The sequence below is a fragment of the Gadus morhua genome, chromosome 10 (genome assembly GCF_902167405.1).
Source record: "Gadus morhua chromosome 10, gadMor3.0, whole genome shotgun sequence".
Taxonomy (NCBI): domain Eukaryota; kingdom Metazoa; phylum Chordata; class Actinopteri; order Gadiformes; family Gadidae; genus Gadus; species Gadus morhua.
The window spans coordinates 22,356,323-22,375,056 of record NC_044057.1 but is presented as its reverse complement, the minus strand read 5'-3'; the positions used below and the strand labels follow the sequence as shown (position 1 = coordinate 22,375,056).

The following is an 18,734-nucleotide window of genomic DNA, read 5'->3' as shown; positions in this document are numbered from 1 at the left end:
TGGAAATAGTATGATAATACAATAACATCATACCTACATAGAATTATAAATATAGACGAGGATTCCATACTCCTAGATATCCATTGTCCATGACTATCATGTGAACTATTGTGGTCACACTAAAATAAAAGAATTGAGCCTAAATAAATAGGCACATAAATAAATACATTAAATTTGTATTCTGTCAAGTGCTGCCTCACGCGACGCTTAAATGTCTGACTGGCGCGAAAATTTGCATACGATGTTTACTCAATACGTCATTCATTTCAAGTGACGACTTCACGTTTGCATTGCAAAGAAGCCTTTTCGTCGGTTATTAATGGTAAGTAATTTGTATATCTATTATATATATATTACTTTGAGTGCTGTTAGGCGGTTAACCTAACAATGAACTAAATGTAAGCCAGCTAGTCATCATAATTCGACCATGATACTTTAAAGGAAGCATTTAATAAGCGCCCCACTGCCAGTAGAAAGTTAGCTGAAGTTAGCACTTCCAAAAGGTGTCTTCATCCCTGGCGTCGATTGCGGGTAAGATTAAACATTAGTTTATTAGTTAGTTTGCGTTAATTAGACCTTTCGGTTTGTAGATGTGCGATTCACCTTCCTCCACCGAGCGGCAGCAGGGTGACCACAAAGATATGCTGGAGCTCAACAAGAATTCAGAGAGAATGATTGAAGACGTTGAGAACATATCAGGTTAGAAACTTGTCAACCGTCACGGAGGACGTTAATGTAACGTCTGCTTTCATTATATTGATATTGTTTTAACATGTGTGTATATATATATATATATATATATATATATATATATATATATATATATATATATATATATATATATATATATATATATATATATGAATATATTGTATTTTATGACACATTTATCCCTGCATACTGACTGATGCAGATACATAATGCATACAATCAATGTATATCCATGTAGTAGGCTATACAACACATTAACCTTGGCTGTTCTCTGTGAACATGCAGTGCAGTTAACCTGGATGGCCTATGACATGGTGGTCCAGCGGACCAGCCCAGAACAAGGGGATATGATGCTGAGGCTCCAAGACGCTTATAAGAGATGCAAAGCTTTTATCTGTAGGGAAGAAGATGACTCAGAGTTCAACAAGGAGCCCCAAGAAGACAAGTGAACCCATCTGAAACCACATTGCCCTTAAAGGGATGATCCGATGGTTATATTTTGTTTGGGATTTCAGAAGGGACAATAGTTTGGGCTAAATAAAGATATTCACTGTTACACTGTGTTATGTTGTTGACCAGTAGTGTTCTAACTGTTAATCTTAACCAGTAATGTTTTCCAGTCATGGTGACCAATGGTGACCATGGTGACCAAATATCTTACTTGGTGGTGCATGTTGTGTTGCCAAGCCCGAAGGTCGACCGTGTTGATAGCATAAACAGCAGTTTACGGCTGCCGCTGCACTTACATGAGATATATGTTTTTGTGAAATGAATAATAACAATAAAAAAAATGCACTCCTATGGCTTCAGATAATTACTTTCGCTCTTTAGGCAACATAGCAGATAGCACACACCATTTTATGTATGACGTTTTTGGTTGTATATGTAGTGCAAAGATCTATACTGCATGAGCACAAGCAATTATTGTTGGACATAGAGTCAATTTGGCTATCAAGGGAATTCCATGTGGTAATATTGTTTTTTTTTCCCAGATGGAAACCTCAGAGATGAGCAAAGAGGATAATTGCTTTCCTGATTCCACCGATTTTGAGGACCTCCTTGGTAGACTCGACTCCCTACACGGGGACATGACCCGACTGGCCTGTATGTGAGTGATCGTCCTGGACCCTAGTCCTTCAACTGACCCCATAGTTTCTGTTGCGTGTGCTAGTGAAGTTCTTTGATAAAGAGCAATTTGCATACAGATGCAAAGCCCAAAATACCTTTCATGCCAACGCAATATTTGTAATCGTGCATTGCTTTGTTAATGATACTGTTGGGATCATTTAGACATTTGGATACATGGGGATTTCACATACAGTTCCCCGTGCAGCGAATATTTCTAACCAAGATGATCGCTTGGTGAACAACGACAATGGATTTTGCCAAGTGTGTCAATTAAGGTTAAAGAGTCATCTTTGTACTTTGTTTCAATTAGCTTGGGTTCCGCTGAAGGCTGTATTTCAGAATAGTTTGTCCATGAAAAACACATAAGATATGAAAGGCATGTAGTGACACAGGTTATCTAAACTTCATACTGATTCATGATAAAATATTTCAGTTTAATGAGCTGCAATTTACAAATGTTATATTATTAGGCTACATACTTTTTAACAAAGACAAAATAACTAAAATCACTGCTTATTAACTTTCACTCTTTCCTGCTAGCACGAATGCACCTGAGTGCATTTTGAAAGTGAACGCTCTTCTTTTTGTGTCTACAGTGCAGACGGAGCTCAGGCAGTGTGATTTGATTGTGCATTTCGGCCACCCAGGCAAGATGGCAACTCTGAAAAGATTAGATGCAGGACAGATTCCACCGAGTCCAGCCCTCACACCTGAAGAATAATAATAAATGGTGTGTTTCTACAAGAATACGTTTTGTGTTGGTTTTGGTAAGAATTCCAATCCAAGACAATAATGGTAGAACGAAAAAGATAGTAAGCATAATAGAAAAGAAAGGTCTGTTGTTGTTGCTTGTCTTTCAGAAAAAAATCAACTTGCCATTTAAACATTATATAACCTTTACACGTGTAAATTAGCTCAGATTCATGACTGATCTGTCGGAGAGTGTGACCGTTCATTCAGATTTAATTAAACAGGGCATATAAAAACCAGGGAAAGACCGATTTGACCTCTACTGCCATGTTTAACCCGAGGCACAATATGTCATTTTTGGATTTGATCTTATGAACTATACAAAACAAAATTAAAGGGAGAAAGGAAACATCTGCATTGTTATGAGATTGCTTCACTGACTCTTTGATCATGGAGTAAAGTTTGCCTTTGCTACTGATAATAAAATTGTAGACATTGTATTAATCAGGGCAATAGGTGCACGGCTGCTCACACAATTCGTAATTTAAAATGTAAAACCTAATATAAAGGTGGAAACCAAAGATGACTCAAACAAGGCCCTTGTCCACGGTTCACTGACTATGCGTCTTTCATCACTTAAAGTTTGGAGCTCCACACAGAGTGTGGACTGTGTGTCCAAATCATTTTTCGCCTGTTGGCCTACTAACAAGTTTACGGTCCCATCGCAAAGAGTCACATGACGCAACACAGAGACAATAATGGAGACTTCGCGCACCTCTGAAAAGTTAACCCTCTGCAAGCAAAATGCCAAAACAGCACAGTGCAGTAAAAGTGAGGAGTGGGATCTCAAATGAAACAGCAATCCATGCGGCCCTTGTTAACCACGCTAAGATCAGCTTTGTGTACACAGTAGGCCTAGTGAACTTTACTAATTTGGATCCATATCATCACCTACGAACGTGTCAAAACCGATATAACTGGTTGCAGCTGTCCTCTGTTATTATTTAAAATTAAATAACAATGTTTATTAACTGCCCAACGGTTTTGCAAATATACCTGGAAAAAATATGAGGTATAGAAATGTAAACCCTTTGTTATACAACACTGCCACCTTCTGTCACAGGAAAGCAGTTGCCTATTATACGGCGAATAGAGCCTAGTGCCTGGCGGCAGAAATTACATCTTATTAAGTTTAGACTTTTATGACACTCGAGTCAAATCAAACCACATCACTAAAACATGTTAACAGCAAATTACTCGGATCTTGTTGGTTTTGTACACTATGTTTCATTCAAGCGTCTCTGTCTATCTGTGTGAGTGGTTGTTGACACATTTACGTGTTTTCTATGTGCGTGGGTATGTCTATGTAACTTACATACCCTAGATTACAATGTTATAGCTCTTCTGAGGCAAAGTGTGATTAATACTTTGCATCTATAGCCTACTCCTGTACGCTTGACATGCTCGACACTTGACCAATATCATTGTAAAGCAGAAATGTATTGTTTTACATCGTTTCTCCATTGTCATTGACCAGCCCTACTGGACTGTAGCCTACACAACATGTGTAGCCTATAGGCCTACTTCACCTTTTTCTCACTGAGATCACCTCTTTAGAGACGCTAACCAGGCAAAAACAATACAAAACTTCCACTCATGTAAAAACAAAAGAAAAACAAAGTCTCACACTTTTATGCGCAAATTCATTTAAAATGTTACGGCCCTATAAATGTTTACATATTTCAATATAACAGCATATATAGGAACTAGTAGGCAATTTAGAAAATGCACGTGTGATCTGCTTTATAAATGGCTTGATAGTTCAGGTGTTGAATGGATTAAGTTCTGAATCTTTTCCCCTTCATGGTAAGAAACGGGGCCGCCCTCTTCTGGACTTGCCCGAAAGTGCAAGGAGCATTGTTTTCTACATGCACTGTTGTTTTATATTTTTTATAGTTATATTTTAACTGATTTTTTAAATCTAACTGTTCATTGGTTGGGTTAATAGTTATGACTTGCAAAACCAACATGAAATATTGTGTTTTTGACATGATATGACAAGTTATATAGCAATATAACATTTATAATATTTCCATACAGAAAGTCAGACCAGGATGAATAGCACTTCATGTTGATGACATTGATGACATTAAAATTAATGTTTTTGTAATCCATAAAGGCAAATTGTGTCACATGACGGAGTGTCTGCATAGTTTATAATCAGTGAGTGAGCTCCCTCCATGGGCTGTTTTTGACTTTCCACTGTGACGGTGATCAATTTGTATATCAGGATCATCCTAATACTATGGTTGCTGTACCACTTAGCTGCTCTAATTTGACTTTATGCTTTGATTGTTCTCAACCCGATAAGTCCCTTTAAAATGCAGTTACCCTATTTCTGGGGCCTATTAGTGGCATATATTTATATTTTCCTAAATATTACATGATGCCTAATATCACAGGGATGGGAGGTGTGTTTGGAGTCTGATCATTTATTATGCTTCTTTCCCATGTGTGGCTGACATAAACATAACATAAACATCTTCCCAGCCCAGTGCAAGGAGGACTCTGGTATCTCACACCCGAGTGACAGTGGGAGGGTAAGAAGGACCATCACCCCAATCTCCCACTGAGACCCCCAGGCCTGTCTGCGTGAATACAGGGGTCCTCTTGGGGGGTCCTGGTGGAAGGTCGTCCTCCCCCATGCATGCCTCTTTCCTGGGAAAAACAACAAAAAGAAAGCTATGAAAAGTGCTGGTGGTGTTTTAAGGTGTCATGGAAATATAACTTCACAGGAGGTTCGCTTAGGTAATACTGAAACTGTACATTTTAATGAAAAGCTTATTCTGCGAGAAATTTGAACATCAATACAAGAAACCTGATATGAAACTTTTCTAACGTTTACAAAATGTTTTCAACTTATCAAATATGATGTAATGTGTGTGTGTGTGTGTGTGTGTGTGTGTGTGTGTGTGTGTGTGTGTGTGTGTGTGTGTGTGTGTGTGTGTGTGTGCGTGCGTGTGCGTGCGTGTGCGTGCGTGTGTGGTGTGTGTGTTTTGGTGGGAAAGATGTTGGTGGAGTTCAATTAAGAAACAATATGGCTCCGATATGGTGCTGTAGCTTGTGACCATTAGTCAAAGACCAAGGCAAAGAGGTTACCAGCTTTCTGCTATCTCTGGGCCTTAATTAGAGCACAGCAGGAAGCATGGGAAACATGCGCTGCTAACTTCACGCACTCGCGCACTCTTCGGTCTTTGTGTGCGTCTACGCGCGTGTGTGTGTGTGTGTGTGTGTGTGGGTGTAAATGTGTGTTGTAATGGAACCTTGCCCTTTAAATCACATGGAGCTCTTTCTTTGGCTGTTTGAACAGATTATCACAATTAAAAAGTATTTTTTGCGTGCTGTCTCGTTTGATTTGACATTTAATTTAAGATTAAATACAGTTTAATTCGCCTTTTTTTGGGCAGTTTCTATGTCGCAGCACCTGACAGCAGTTGCATTGCTTATTTAGTGAATCAGTGTGCCCTTGTTTATTCTTTCATTTTTCGATGTAGGAATATCTCTTTTGTTTAATGCACTTTCTGCCAGTCGCTTCAGACAAACGCGTCTGCGTAATGTTAACAATACAAAAAGTTCGACCCACCAGCCCCCACTTGAGTCAGATCTCCGCCCCGTCCGCCGCAGGCATGGACCCCCTGATGAAGCCCATGGTATCACTCATTTAGTTGGAATCCTGGCAGATTTATGACTTGTCAAGCTGAGAGGGAGATTCTAGACGTGGGCAAGCAATGGGAAAAAGTGGTCGGAAACAAATGATCCCCCAGAGAAGTGTCTAGTTGCGTTACCGTCTTCCCGCCTAAATTGGGAGGTAATTTACCGTCAGGGTAAATGCATAGCATTTTGTTCGACGTTTTCGTACATTATCCAGTCTTTTTATATTCCGGATGGATGCGATCCCCTGCTATCTCGAACGATAACCGGGGGTTAGTTAGCTGTTAGGGTCTGTCAAAGGTACGCCCCTTTACTTTAAGACATTGTTGTTATGTAGGCCTATGTCCTTTGTCCTATACGGTGTTACAAAGAAAATGGAGCTTGGAGTCTCTCGGCATCATCGCGGATTACTAAATGCGTAATTAAGCAGTGCTATGCTTCTCTAATTTGTCCTTCACAGGTTGGCTATATACGCTATTAGAATGGGATCGACGCAGGTTATCAAAGTGTTAGCAACAGGAACATGGCTGGATAAACACTTGAGTTAGGTGTGAACTTCACCGCGTTGCCTACCTAATCCCCTTGTGTGTATTCAAAGGGGAATGCACCACCTGGGATGTGGTGGTGTTGCACCGTCTGGAATGTTCTGACCCCAGCCTGTTTGCGGAATAGTTTTCAACCCCTAAAGTGAGGAATACTCTTAAAAGACGTGTAAACATAATAGCATAAAGTACGATTTATTATATAAAGAGGGACACAATACATAAATAGCATGGCATTAAAGACACACATTGAAGACGAAATGAAAGTGCGGTATAATATAATTGAAGATGCAATCTTTTGGCCTACTCTGGTCATAACAGAAAACCCTTTATTCATTGTCTCTCCTTGGGTGCGCGGTGTCTCTTCCTGAAGCCCTGCGCGGGTGCGCCCTCTCTCTTGGCGCACACGTGTTTGACGATGACCTGAGAGCAGTCCTCGCAGTTCACCTTACAACACCACTGGAATTTACAGTTACAGCTGCTGGCGACCTCCGTGCGCCGCTCCTCCACTCTCAGCCCGCAGTCGTGGCACAGTCTGCGGCAGCTTCTGCGCTCCCACTGGGTAAGGCCGTTCCCGTGCTGCAGACACTCGCGGCCCTCGGTGCCGTGGAGCCCCAGGGTGACGTTCTTCATGCAGTAGTCTGGTGAGTCTTCCAGGTAGATGAGCTCCGTCTGGGCAATGTCCTTGAACGCGTCCGCGATGGCGCCTCGGTTGTCCGCGTTATTGGCCGCGCGCATGCGCCTTTTGTCCATCTCTAGTTTTTGAGCACGGTCGTGTTTCTCTTTGAGGTAGAGGCCCACGTCCCTGAAGTCGGACAGCTGCGTCCAGCACGTTTTGACGCTGCAGCTCTCGGACATGCCATGGCATCTGCAGATCCGCTTCATCGTGGCCTTCACTGCCTGTTATGATGAAGGCATTCAGTGGGTCAAAGAAATATTGAATACAAATGCTTAACCCGACTGGTCAATCAACGTTGTCAGAATAACAATTGCGCAGGCCCTTATTACGCGCGGAGCCAAGTCTCACCTTCCGTCCGGCTTCGTTGTTGTGGAGGTTGACGGCGGCCCTGGAGTCTTGTCCGGTCTCTTGAGTATCCACATACTGTTTGGAAATCCTCTCACCAAAGTCCACGTTATCGCTACAACCACCCCACAGCCAGCCACGACCTCCTGCAAAACCAGAAAGAAGTAAGGGCGTTTAGTAAGGTCACATGTATGCGCAAAGTGGTCACGCCACCAGGGTTAATATCTACATCAAATACTGTGTCCGATTCTTACCCATTTTTCCATTCTTGGAGACATCGCAGCCACAATTCCCGAGGTCGCCCAGACTGCAGTTTCGCGTTAGTGTGTACATGACACCTGCTGCACTGATGGCATGGACGAAAGATGTCTCTCTCGTCGCTGTTAAAAAATAACCAGAAGACCTTCAGAACTGGGAATGTCCAAATTTGCAATATAATGTAATAATTGATCGCATAGACTACGAGATTATATTTGAACACATTTGGATGACTTTTTGTTCTGAAGGCTTCATTTACAGCACACTGAGATAAATTGGGTTAAAGTGTCCCATTAGAGGAGCTGTTTAAGAGGCTTACCGCTTCGCATTCCCCTGAGCTGGACGGCGCTGTCAGGGCAGTTCCATCGTTCCCAGGCGAACTGATGTTTGCACTCCTCAATTCCGTCCCGTGTGCCCATCTGCACGCTCGTGGCATAGTTCAGAAATGCCTACATAAAAAAGGCCACAGTTAAGTGTGTCCCTTAATCGGCTTCATCCAAAATGGTAATTTGAGATTTCCGGAAAAATAAAATATATTTTTTACCTTAGGTCCTGTCATGAGTAAGCTATTTGCGACCCTTAAGAGAGGAAGATGTTGAAAAACAGTTAGAAAATATAAAACAAAGATGTACCCACATTAATTTCCAAATGTATGATAGTGAAGATGTATTCAACTTACCATGCATTGGCTGCAAAACTTTTGAAGTGGATAATAACCAGTAGCCAAAGCAATGAATAAACCATTTTGTATCCTCAGTGCTTGCCGCAAAAACGAGGAGTGGCCTTTCTTGCGCTTGCGTTGGGACGCCTTCTCCTTTTATTTTGAATGGGAGGATAAATGAAGACTCTGTTCTGTGTTTCCGTCTTCCGAGGAGGCTGATTGGGCCCTGGGATCAGGAAACGCCTTTTGCGATCTTCAAAGGCTGGCATTACGCGACAGTTTACTTTTGACCCCGAGGCTGGGTGACACTAGCCATACGATTAATGACTTAATCCCGCGACGTCCCGCAGAGGCTAAGAACCATGACACCCGCTCACAATATACAAACGGAGTCACACATGCAAAGCCCCCGTCCTTCCCCTGCCGAACATGTAGCCTCGAACACAGGCGAGTAAATTAGTACAATATTTATTTTGGGATACAGAATAGGCTACTATGCGTTTTACAATAAAAATAGATGATTTTTTAACACGTCATTGTCAACAATAGAAGAAACCTCAAACTAAAACATGAACTCATGTTGCAAGTGTAAGAGTTGAGTCTATAACCTGTTTGGGTCCTCGATCAAGTGGAAACGAGCTCAAATGGGTTTTGCGCCATTCTGAATAAGTGCATTGAAATATTTACAGATATGTATAAAGTAGTTACGGTAACACAGTGTTCATTATAAACGAATTGCATTTGATTCATGAACTGCAGTGAACTATACTTATACAGGTATAGCCACTAATGCCTGCGCCCGTGGTGTCTCCGTTTGGTTTTATTGTGGGGCTTGCGTCCTCTTTCTCTACGCGCGCAGTAATATTTGGTGACAGTCTGTGTGCATCTCTCACACTTTACAGTGCAGCACCAGTGGAATTTACAGTTGCAGCTGCTGACCATCTCGACGCGCTTCTCCACCACTCGCAGGCCGCACTCGTTGCACAGTCGGCGGCAGCTCCGTCGTTCCCACCGCGTCATGTTCTTGTCTCCCTTGACGCACTCGCGGCCCTCGGTGCCCTGCAGGCCCAGGCTCAGGTTCTTGGAGCAGTAGTTCGGAGAGTCCTCCAGATAAATCAGTTCTGTGCGGCGGATGCCGCTGAAGGCGTCGTTGAGGGCGCCCCGGTTGTCCGCGCTGTTACCCGCTCTCATGCGCCTCTTGTCCATCTGTAGTTTTTTGGCCTGCTCGTGCTTCTCCTTCAGGTAGCTGCCGACGCTCCTGAAGTCGGGCAGCTGCATCCAGCAGGTCTGGATACTGCAGCTCCCCGACACGCCATGGCACTTACAGGCTCTCCTCATGGTGGCTTTGATGGCCTGCAACAATATTACAAAAGTCAATATCTCCGATACTCTTATTTTTAGTGTCATGCAATGCAGGATAATCAATATGTATATATTTTTTACAATATAGATATGTATTCTTTATAACCATACCAATCTTCCAGCTTCGTTGTTATGCAGGTTGACAGCTGCTCGTGAATCGTGGCCATTTTCCAGTGCGTCAACAAACTGTTTGGAAATCTTCTCTCCAAACATAACGTTGTCACTGCAACCTCCCCAAATCCATCCCCTCCCACCTGGCAATAAAAAATAAAAATAAAGTTAAAGCTGCTATTCCAGAGCCGTTGCATGGGTCAAAATTGGGCATTTGTAATAATTAGATAATAAGTAATTGTGTTTTATAAACGGTCTCGTCCAATCTTCACTGGCTTACCCATTTGCCCTATTTTGGAATCGTCACAACCACAGTTGTCAAAGTCCCCCATGCTGCAGTTCTTCGTCAATGTGTACATGACTCCTGCTGCGCTGATGGCGTGGACATAAGACGTCTCCCTCGTTGCTATATTGAAGAAGCCAAATACATTTGTCATTTTCACTTAGATCAACTCTGTAAGACTACCAAAAATATGCGCATTCCGTGTGCGTAACCTGTGCGTAAAAACACAAGCCCAATCCTATCCACTGTTTCGTCGTTATATTTGTTTAAAAAAAACTGTATTGGGCGCATTATCTTACCACTGCGAAGGCCGGTATGCGTTGACAACTGCAAGGCGCTCTCTGGGCAATTCCACCTGTCCCATCCAAACTGATGTTTGCACTCCTGTATTCCACTCTGTGCACCCATTTGCACGCTGCTGGCATACGTCAGAAAAGCCTTAACAAACAAAGCATGATATTAGTTGTTGACCAACAAACAAAGGATACAAATGTTTTGTTGACCATCTGTACGGTCAGTAGATGTAGCTGTATGTCTATAATTCACCTTTGGTCCCGTCATGAGGAAGTTGTTCGCTGACCTGGATAATAAACATAAAAAATACGTTAAGTCAAACATTTCCACATCCAAAAAGTGCATGCGTTCAAAGTTGTTTTTTTTTTTTGGGGGGGGGGGAGTCTACATACCAGGCGGAGGCAAGCAGAACGTGATAGCACATGGATATAATGAAGGTTTTTATCAGATAAGATCCCATCGTTCCAAGATGTCCTGGTATAGTATCCTAAGTGGGCGCGACGCGATCAGAGTTGGCGACTGTTGTGGTGAAGACTAGGGCAGGATGATATTTATACCGTCTGCCGCGTCGATTGACAGATTTTTTCCCCCTGCTGGTCACGTTGCTTTGTGAAAATGGCCCAGGGTGATGGCCGTGTCTTGCTAACAAACAGGAGACGTCTAGGCATGAATGCACTTCAAAGAGTGGCCACAGACAGCCAACCAGCCTTGCATTTGTTCACCTGTCATTCCCAGGCTTCCCCCCCTCCTTCGTTCACTTTCCCACGAATTCCAAAACTGACAATACAGTAAATGAACCAAATCAAATGTTTTTAAACACTTTTCATCAAGTTTGCAAGCAGATCATTGTTCTGAACGTTTATGACCATTCATGTAGGCCTATGTAGGCCTATTCCATTTTTAATATTCCGTTCAGATGAGCAGCGGTATGGGAAGCGGCCCTCGGGGCCCCACGGGGACTACAAAGCCAGCAGGCTCTTTCAGCAGCTCAATATATAGTCATGTAAATACTGTATCACACGTCGGCGACATTGACATGGCCATGGCAATAGAGGATAATAGATGTTTCCTCTGGAAACAACTAGGTGTGAAACTTGCGGGAATTTACGACAGTGAAACAAACCAATACAATATGATACGTGGGAAATATTCAACGTTATATTGCGCTCTTCTTTGGGATTACTCGCTCAGCAATGGCAACGTGACGGTAAGGGATCGCCTTTCACTCATTTAATATTAAAGTAGCCTTTACATATTAATTTGAGCATTGTGATACCACTGTCAAATTGCTAAAATGATTCATCATAATCAGCACATCATGTTGAATTAAACGGCACATTTAAAATCCCAAATAAACTACTCAAAACTCTTAATAGACAATTTGAACAATTCTGTATAGGCCATTGAGCGATGTCCTTAACACAACAGCTCTTAATGTGAGGATGATCCCGATTTATAAATTAATCCCATTCATTCGACAATTTGCCTGAAACCCATAGGCTCAACGCCTAAATCTACCTGGGAAATAATAAAGAGTGATCACATTGCAATCCTAATCCCACAGAACTGGAAGAACTATTCAATGGGGACCTTAACTCTTTAGGGGACAGTTAGGGGCCAGCGACCTGTGAACAATGATCTACCGATTGGGCGTGATTCCTCATGATTGTTAGAGATCCCATAAACATCGAAACTGCTGTGATCCAAATGATTCACGTGCAGTAGCTAATTAATTGCTAAAGCCTATATCACTATTATTATCGATAAATTAACAAATCATTCACCATAAGTGCATAATGCATTGGCCTATATTCATAAAAACATAAACGATAGGCTAGCCTACTGCTCGTCCTCATGACTAGCCCATAACCAATAATATCATTTATAATAATAATAATAGTAATAATAATAATCAGGCTTTTAATAATTTCAGTTGGGTCTTACTCGTATGAATGAGTTTTGGAAATCATTCTTTCACAATTCGACCGGAGGACACACATATAGGCCTATTGTCTGCATGAAAATATCTAATTTTTAGCAATAGGTTCTTCCAACAATGTTATAGGGCTTTACGAACTTTTTGGATTTATATGAAATATCCAATATAGTGCGAAACGCATGGACTCCGTCAGCTACTTTAGTCAGGTCCGTACGTTTATTCTGACAGTTTATTATGGTCCACACATGTGTATTCAACTGCAGCCGTCGACGTAAAATCGACTTCAAACGCGCACATAGACCTAACATCCTATCTACTTAAAATACCATGGAGTAAAATGCGCGTTCAAGGCATTTGGGAGACATTAAGCCGTGCACGGTGGGGGGAGTGGTGATTTAGGGCTTCTCGAGGTGAGATAAATAAAGCAATAAAAGGAGAGAAGGTGAAAAAAGTCACAGTCTGCCGACGGGTGACAGGATTGGCGACGCCAGTGCTTTGTTTAGCTCTACGTGTATAAGCGTAGGGTTTTTATTCTGGTAGACTGGGCCCAGGATATGATATTAAGGGCTATGTAAGCAACCATCCCATTACGATTTGGAACAAGACCTGTAAATTGCGTCTATCATTTATAAACCACAGCGCCCGTTTAAATGATTACCCTAAAAGCCTAAAGAGTTGAGGAGAGTTAGATGTTATAACTGCTTTAAACATCCCCTCTCTGTCCCTCTTTCTGCCCAAATCGGCATTTTTTTAAATGTTATAATCAGCCTAATAGAATAAGACTGATAACAACATTATTTTGGTTGTTGTTTTTTCCTAAATTTATGCTGTGTAAATAAAAATTGCCATGAAAATGAAATGGATTATTATTATAATGCAAGTTATAGCTTTATATAAGGTGAAGGAGGGTTGGACATTGAGTCAAAAAATAATTTATGATCATTCTAATTGGAGGCTATAGCTTGTATAATCAAACATTAAAGGATATTTAAATGATTTATGGTAGACATTGTTACACACAATATGGACGCCAGTCACTGGTAATTCCAATCATTTACATTTATTTCATAAATAAATCAAAGTAAAAAGTTGATTATGAAAACACCCCGCATGATTAGCATCAGATTGTTTCCCCCCCCCCGACCCCTGCCCCCATCCTGCATGCCTGCCTGGCTCTGTACACTACGTCACCACACCCCTTCCTACTTTGGCCACCTCACTTCCTACTTTGGCCACATCACTTCCTGGTCTGGCTGCATTACTTCCTGGTTTGGCTGCAACACTTCCTGGTTTGGCAATATAGGATACATGTTAGCAAAAGGCTAACCCAGAACGGAAGACAGGCACCCAGGCTCTTAGGTCCTCCCCCCCCCCCCCCCCCCCCCCCCTGATGAAAATAGGGGCCCTCCGAAGATGCTGAGCACCACTACAGCACCTCGGGGTTCCCCATAGCACGCTTATCAGAAGATTACATGAGGGAATTATTTTTGTAATACTAAATAATCAAAGGAAAGTGCATTTTTTTTTTGCTTCGTCATCTCTGCCTCAGGCCGGAACTTGTGCTTCCAGGTCAGGGTGTTGCGTCTCCTTTTCGCTCCTGCTCGATGGCTGGGGGAGAGGAGAGGGAGGGAGGGAGGGAGGGAGGGAGGGAGGGAGGGAGGGAGAGAGGAAGGGAGGAGGAGGAATAGGGAGAGCGATTAGTTTGTGCATGCTCTGTTGGTGTGTGCAGTGCAGCTGTCAGGGGTAGACTACTTTCTGATCTGTAAGGGATGCCTAGATGATCTGGTGTATTGCGGGGGGGCGCGCACTGCAGTTGTGTGCATTAGGTTTGACGTTGCTGAATTGCAGTGTGCTCTGCCGACGGCAGTGGATGTGACATACACACTAACACACGCACCAACGCACACCTGCATACATAATAGCAACTCACTCTCTTTGGTGGGCAGAGGGTTTTTCTCTTTTGTCTCCGTCTTCTTCAGCTTTGTCTTGTCAAAGCTGGAGATCTCAGTCATATCGGGCTTATCGGACATCTTGGCTTTAGGGAAGAGAAGCATAAGGACCGTTTATCACTGGGCTGGGCTTGCCTCTCAAGAGACATGCTGCAAATACAAAATGTCCGGAGCGTTCCTCTCACCTACGCCCCTGTTCGATGAAGGGTTATTGTACAAATGTAGAATACAAAATCGATGAAAAAAGATCTGAAATCATGATTGGCCAATTGTGACCATATGTTTTGCATATATATATATTTACATATACATATTATACATGAATGTGTTGTATTTGATGACACATTTATCCCTGCATACTGACTAAGGGAGTGGCTGACAGAATGGGGTAGCTCCCATCCCCCCCGCTAGAGGATATTTATATTTATATATATATATATATATATATATAAATACATTTATATATATATCCCTATATGTATCTCCCTAACGTGTGCACATACCATGCATCCAGACATGTCTGGGTGCATGCTGCCATGCTGCCACCCCCCTTTGTTGCCAACCCCCCCCCCCCCCCCCCCCCCCCCCCCCCCCCTCCTGAGGCGAGTCTGGCTCAGGCTTTGTTCTCCTGCTCAGCTCAGCCTCTCCTTCTGCATCCAGCCCTGCAGCCTCCTGGACCCGTACAGCACCGCTACCCCATCTGGAGCCACTGCAGTCCTTTTCCTTTTTTTCCCCAGATGGTACCATCTCCATTCCCCAGGCCCAGGCCCAGGCCCAGCCCCAGCCCCAGCCCCAGCCCCAGCCCCAGCCCCAGCCCCAGCCCCAAGCCCCAAGCCCAGCCTTTTGTCCACCCACTGTTTTGTTGTGAGCAGCCCCATGCAGTATGTTATTGACAAATTGTCATCTTGACGCGGATGAATGAAAATCTTTCGCTGTAAATGTACTCCAGCCTGCAGTCACTTTCTTTGTGAACGGTTATAATGTAAGCATATATGAATATGCTGAGCTCATGGCTCATTATATATTCAAGTAACATCCCCCCAAGGAGAGGAATTCTGCCACACGAAGATACATTTATCAAGATAGAAATGAGCTGGCCTGACAACGAGCCACGCCAAGATGTCTCAAATACATCCCATGGTTCATTACACTGACTCATTAAACCGCCCGATATTAGACCATAATCCTCATCTTCTTCACCACCACCATCATGAACGGTACATGTCATTTGCTCGTGCTGCTCCAGCCACACCCAGCCCATCCTTTGTTGCTGAGCACCAGAGGGGAAGATAATCACACAGAAATGGAGGGAGAGGTAGACAGACTGACAAACAGATAGCTTGAGAGAAAGGCATACTATACATATATATATATTGTATATATATATATCTGCACAGGGAGAGAGAGAGACAGAGACAGAGAGAGAAGGAGCGAGAGAGAAATGTAGAAAACAAGGCAGATAAATCAGGCCTTACCGGTGATTTCCACAGAGCTGAGGGAGAGCGTCCACACGTGAAGCGAGCCAGGCGGTGAGTGTGCAGGAGGAGGGAGGGCTCAGCGTTATGGAGGAGAGAGGGAGAGAGAGAGAGACTGGTGGTGTGCGCGCACGCCTGCTTTTTGCACCAGGGTGTGGCCTTAAGAGGAGGAGGAGGAGGAGGGGGTGTCAGAAGAGAGAGAGAGAGAGAGAGAGAGAGAGAGAGAGAGAGAGAGAGAGAGAGAGAGAGAGAGAGAGAGAGAGAGAGAGAGAGAGAGAGAGAGAGAGAGAGAGAGAGAGAGAGAAAGCTTAGTCAGTGCTGCTTCCATTCCTCTTGTCAATATTCCTCGTTATTTCTGCCCCTGCAGGGTTAACGGCCTGGGGGAAAGCGTGACCAACAGACAACAGCTGCGCTGCTTGCTTGGTTGGCTGGGGATGAAATGATTTATGCCCTGCATTACTTAGGCCAGGATTCAGCATGCTTTACTGTATTTGGTCAATAAAGTGTGCAGAGCAGACACAATGTACCATGATACAGCAACCTGCTGTTGTCTATTATCTGGTATCTTGTGTTGGCCTAGATACTTTATAAGAGTAATAATAATATATATATATTTTTTTTAATTGATGATCCATAAAGAATTATTGCAAACATAATTTCAATTTGATCAAATAAAAGCAACGTAGTCATTCACTTTGAATAGGCTATAACAGACCCCTAATGGTGACAAAGTACATTTGCTTTATTTCTGCAATGTTTCTTACTATTTAATCTCATCACAGTGCAATGTGATTATGAATTTCACACATGTTGTTATCAATTTATTTTAATCAATAGAGGTTGATCATATTAAGGGCATCATTTGTAGAACGCATAGTCAGTTGTTGACATCATTAAACAAGCTGGTGCAGGGAAGGCCACGTCCGGTTCAAAAATAGACCGTTTATATTCCAAGCAATGTAATAGTGACTCACGGTGACACTGGCTCTTAATATGGTGCTTAGCATGTGGACCGACCTTTGAGTGCTCGTCGTTCAATTCTTGACATCAAATTACGGAAGGAGAGATACAGTAACGTTAGGATGAGGTCATTCTTCAAAAATAAGCATTCCCTGCTCTCGCGGGACATTACAGTACCACCTACTGGTTAGTCTGTGGCAATGCAAAGTATTTGTTTCCGTTGAGTCATAGTCATTTGTCCGGAAAAATAAGAAGAAAAAGGAAGTCAAATTATTATTTATAATTACTCACTTTTAATTCAGTGTCCTGGTTAACTCTATAATTATTTTCGCTAATAACTTTTGGGTCAAAGGCCTATGGACCTCCTAAATCCAATTTACAAATGGACATGACTCACACTGCGAAGCCCTATCAGCACCGGAAGGGCTCTCGCTGATCTTGGAACAAAGGATGATGCATTCTCATTAGGGGTAGCTCTTGTAGGGTAGGTCTCAGAAGGCCGGCCAGTTTAGAGGCACGCAAAAATGTTATTCAAACACATTTGAAAACACATTTCTTACTTTTACGCTATATTATATTTTAATTAATTGAATGGGTGGTTTCGAAAGCAAAAATAAATAAATAAAAAAACGATATTTTTCCTTGTCATGTTTAATTTAGTTTATTTTTCTTATTGGTTAACTACTTTTTTTTTTACGATATGCATTCAATTATTTGGAACTCTCAAAGCTCCTCGTAAATAATGCGGGCGGAATTTTCCATTCTTCAGTTTGTGTGATTGAGGTGATTGCCACTAGAGGTCGCCAAGTAGTCTCGTAAAATATTGTCGTTGAAACACAATGACATTTGCTGTTTAATTTGGCTGCTCTGTAGGCCTTAGTGTGATACTTGATTAGGAGAAGATATACAATAAAAACATTATTAGATGTGTATGTGGCTGTGTTTGTGTTTGTGTGAGTGTGTGTTTGCGTGTGTGTGTGTGTGTGTGTGTGTGTGTGTGTGTGTGTGTGTGTGTGTGTGTGTGTGTGTGTGTGTGTGTGTGTGTGTGTCTGTCAGTGTGTGTGTGTGTGTGTGTGTGTGTGTGTGTGTGTGTGTGTGTGTGTGTGTGTGTGTGTGATTGTGTTTGTGTGTGTGTGTGTGTGTGTGTGTGTGTGTGTGTGTGTGTGTGTGTGTGTGTGTGTGTGTGTGTGTGTGTGTATGTGTTCGTATTTTAGAGCAAGAAGGGGTCAGTCAATCCATGAATTATTTAGGAAGTGTTCCTTCTGAGAATTATCTGTAACCTCTGAATACAATCAGATCATTGACCTTCTGGAGATGTGTCAAACACCTCCTATTAACCTTTGCTTGTAATATGCAGAAGTGGCACTGCATGAGGCTTGTGTAGAAGGTCATATTGATCAGTCTGCCAACCGTTGGCAGTTCACAACAACACGAGTATTGACTGGACCCCTTTGCGTGTATTTATTTATTTTCAACAGACTATTCATACATTGTTTAAGTGTCAAGCAGAGAGTAGAGAAAGCATATTTTCAGAGCTGATAAATCTACTTTCATGCTAAATAAAGGGTTCTGTATACTATACGTGTGTCTATTTTCTTAAAACCTGAACTAGTAACTTCTACAACGTAGATTAGTG

General features: G+C 42.5%; 4 protein-coding genes across 4 annotated transcripts; 1 reads left to right on the top strand and 3 right to left on the bottom strand.

Moving 5' to 3' along the window:
* Nucleotides 1–255: 255 nt before the first annotated feature.
* Nucleotides 256–1,514, top strand: syce3 (synaptonemal complex central element protein 3). Its single transcript, XM_030368663.1, has 3 exons — nt 256–322; nt 591–699; nt 997–1,514. Exons 1-3 carry the CDS (start codon nt 320–322, stop codon nt 1,158–1,160), a joined length of 276 nt encoding a protein of 91 aa, XP_030224523.1. The 5' UTR covers nt 256–319; the 3' UTR covers nt 1,161–1,514.
* A 5,405-nt stretch (nt 1,515–6,919) lies between these two features.
* LOC115552802 (protein Wnt-8a-like) lies at nt 6,920–9,131 on the bottom strand. Its single transcript, XM_030369141.1, has 6 exons — nt 8,744–9,131; nt 8,609–8,642; nt 8,384–8,513; nt 8,061–8,186; nt 7,810–7,952; nt 6,920–7,682 (listed from the first exon to the last, which is right to left on the bottom strand). Exons 1-6 carry the CDS (start codon nt 8,806–8,808, stop codon nt 7,116–7,118), a joined length of 1,065 nt encoding a protein of 354 aa, XP_030225001.1. The 5' UTR covers nt 8,809–9,131; the 3' UTR covers nt 6,920–7,115.
* A 73-nt stretch (nt 9,132–9,204) lies between these two features.
* On the bottom strand, nt 9,205–12,628 carry LOC115552804 (protein Wnt-8a). Its single transcript, XM_030369143.1, has 6 exons — nt 11,168–12,628; nt 11,028–11,061; nt 10,781–10,919; nt 10,479–10,604; nt 10,199–10,341; nt 9,205–10,078 (listed from the first exon to the last, which is right to left on the bottom strand). Exons 1-6 carry the CDS (start codon nt 11,233–11,235, stop codon nt 9,512–9,514), a joined length of 1,077 nt encoding a protein of 358 aa, XP_030225003.1. The 5' UTR covers nt 11,236–12,628; the 3' UTR covers nt 9,205–9,511.
* A 1,604-nt stretch (nt 12,629–14,232) lies between these two features.
* tmsb2 (thymosin beta 2) lies at nt 14,233–16,297 on the bottom strand. The gene is made up of 3 exons (XM_030369142.1): nt 16,139–16,297; nt 14,645–14,749; nt 14,233–14,322 (listed from the first exon to the last, which is right to left on the bottom strand). Exons 2-3 carry the CDS (start codon nt 14,742–14,744, stop codon nt 14,285–14,287), a joined length of 138 nt encoding a protein of 45 aa, XP_030225002.1. The 5' UTR covers nt 14,745–14,749; nt 16,139–16,297; the 3' UTR covers nt 14,233–14,284.
* Nucleotides 16,298–18,734: the final 2,437 nt, after the last annotated feature.

Bases quoted from the DNA above. Each gene is read 5' to 3' on its own strand.
- syce3 (XM_030368663.1), top strand. The intron at 700-996 runs GTTAGAAACTTG...GTGAACATGCAG, and splicing joins AGACGTTGAGAACATATCAG to TGCAGTTAACCTGGATGGCC.
- LOC115552802 (XM_030369141.1), bottom strand. From the start codon at position 8,808: ATGGTTTATTCATTGCTTTGGCTACTGGTTATTATCCACTTCAAAAGT. The intron at 7,953-8,060 runs GTAAGAATCGGA...CTGGTTTTGCAG, and splicing joins CTCCAAGAATGGAAAAATGG to GAGGTCGTGGCTGGCTGTGG. The intron at 7,683-7,809 runs GTGAGACTTGGC...TCATCATAACAG, and splicing joins ACAACGAAGCCGGACGGAAG to GCAGTGAAGGCCACGATGAA.
- LOC115552804 (XM_030369143.1), bottom strand. From the start codon at position 11,235: ATGGGATCTTATCTGATAAAAACCTTCATTATATCCATGTGCTATCAC. The intron at 11,062-11,167 runs GTATGTAGACTC...TTTATTATCCAG, and splicing joins GTTCTGCTTGCCTCCGCCTG to GTCAGCGAACAACTTCCTCA. The intron at 10,079-10,198 runs GTATGGTTATAA...ATATTGTTGCAG, and splicing joins ACAACGAAGCTGGAAGATTG to GCCATCAAAGCCACCATGAG.
- tmsb2 (XM_030369142.1), bottom strand. From the start codon at position 14,744: ATGTCCGATAAGCCCGATATGACTGAGATCTCCAGCTTTGACAAGACA. The intron at 14,323-14,644 runs GTGAGTTGCTAT...CCTCTCCCCCAG, and splicing joins CCCTCTGCCCACCAAAGAGA to CCATCGAGCAGGAGCGAAAA.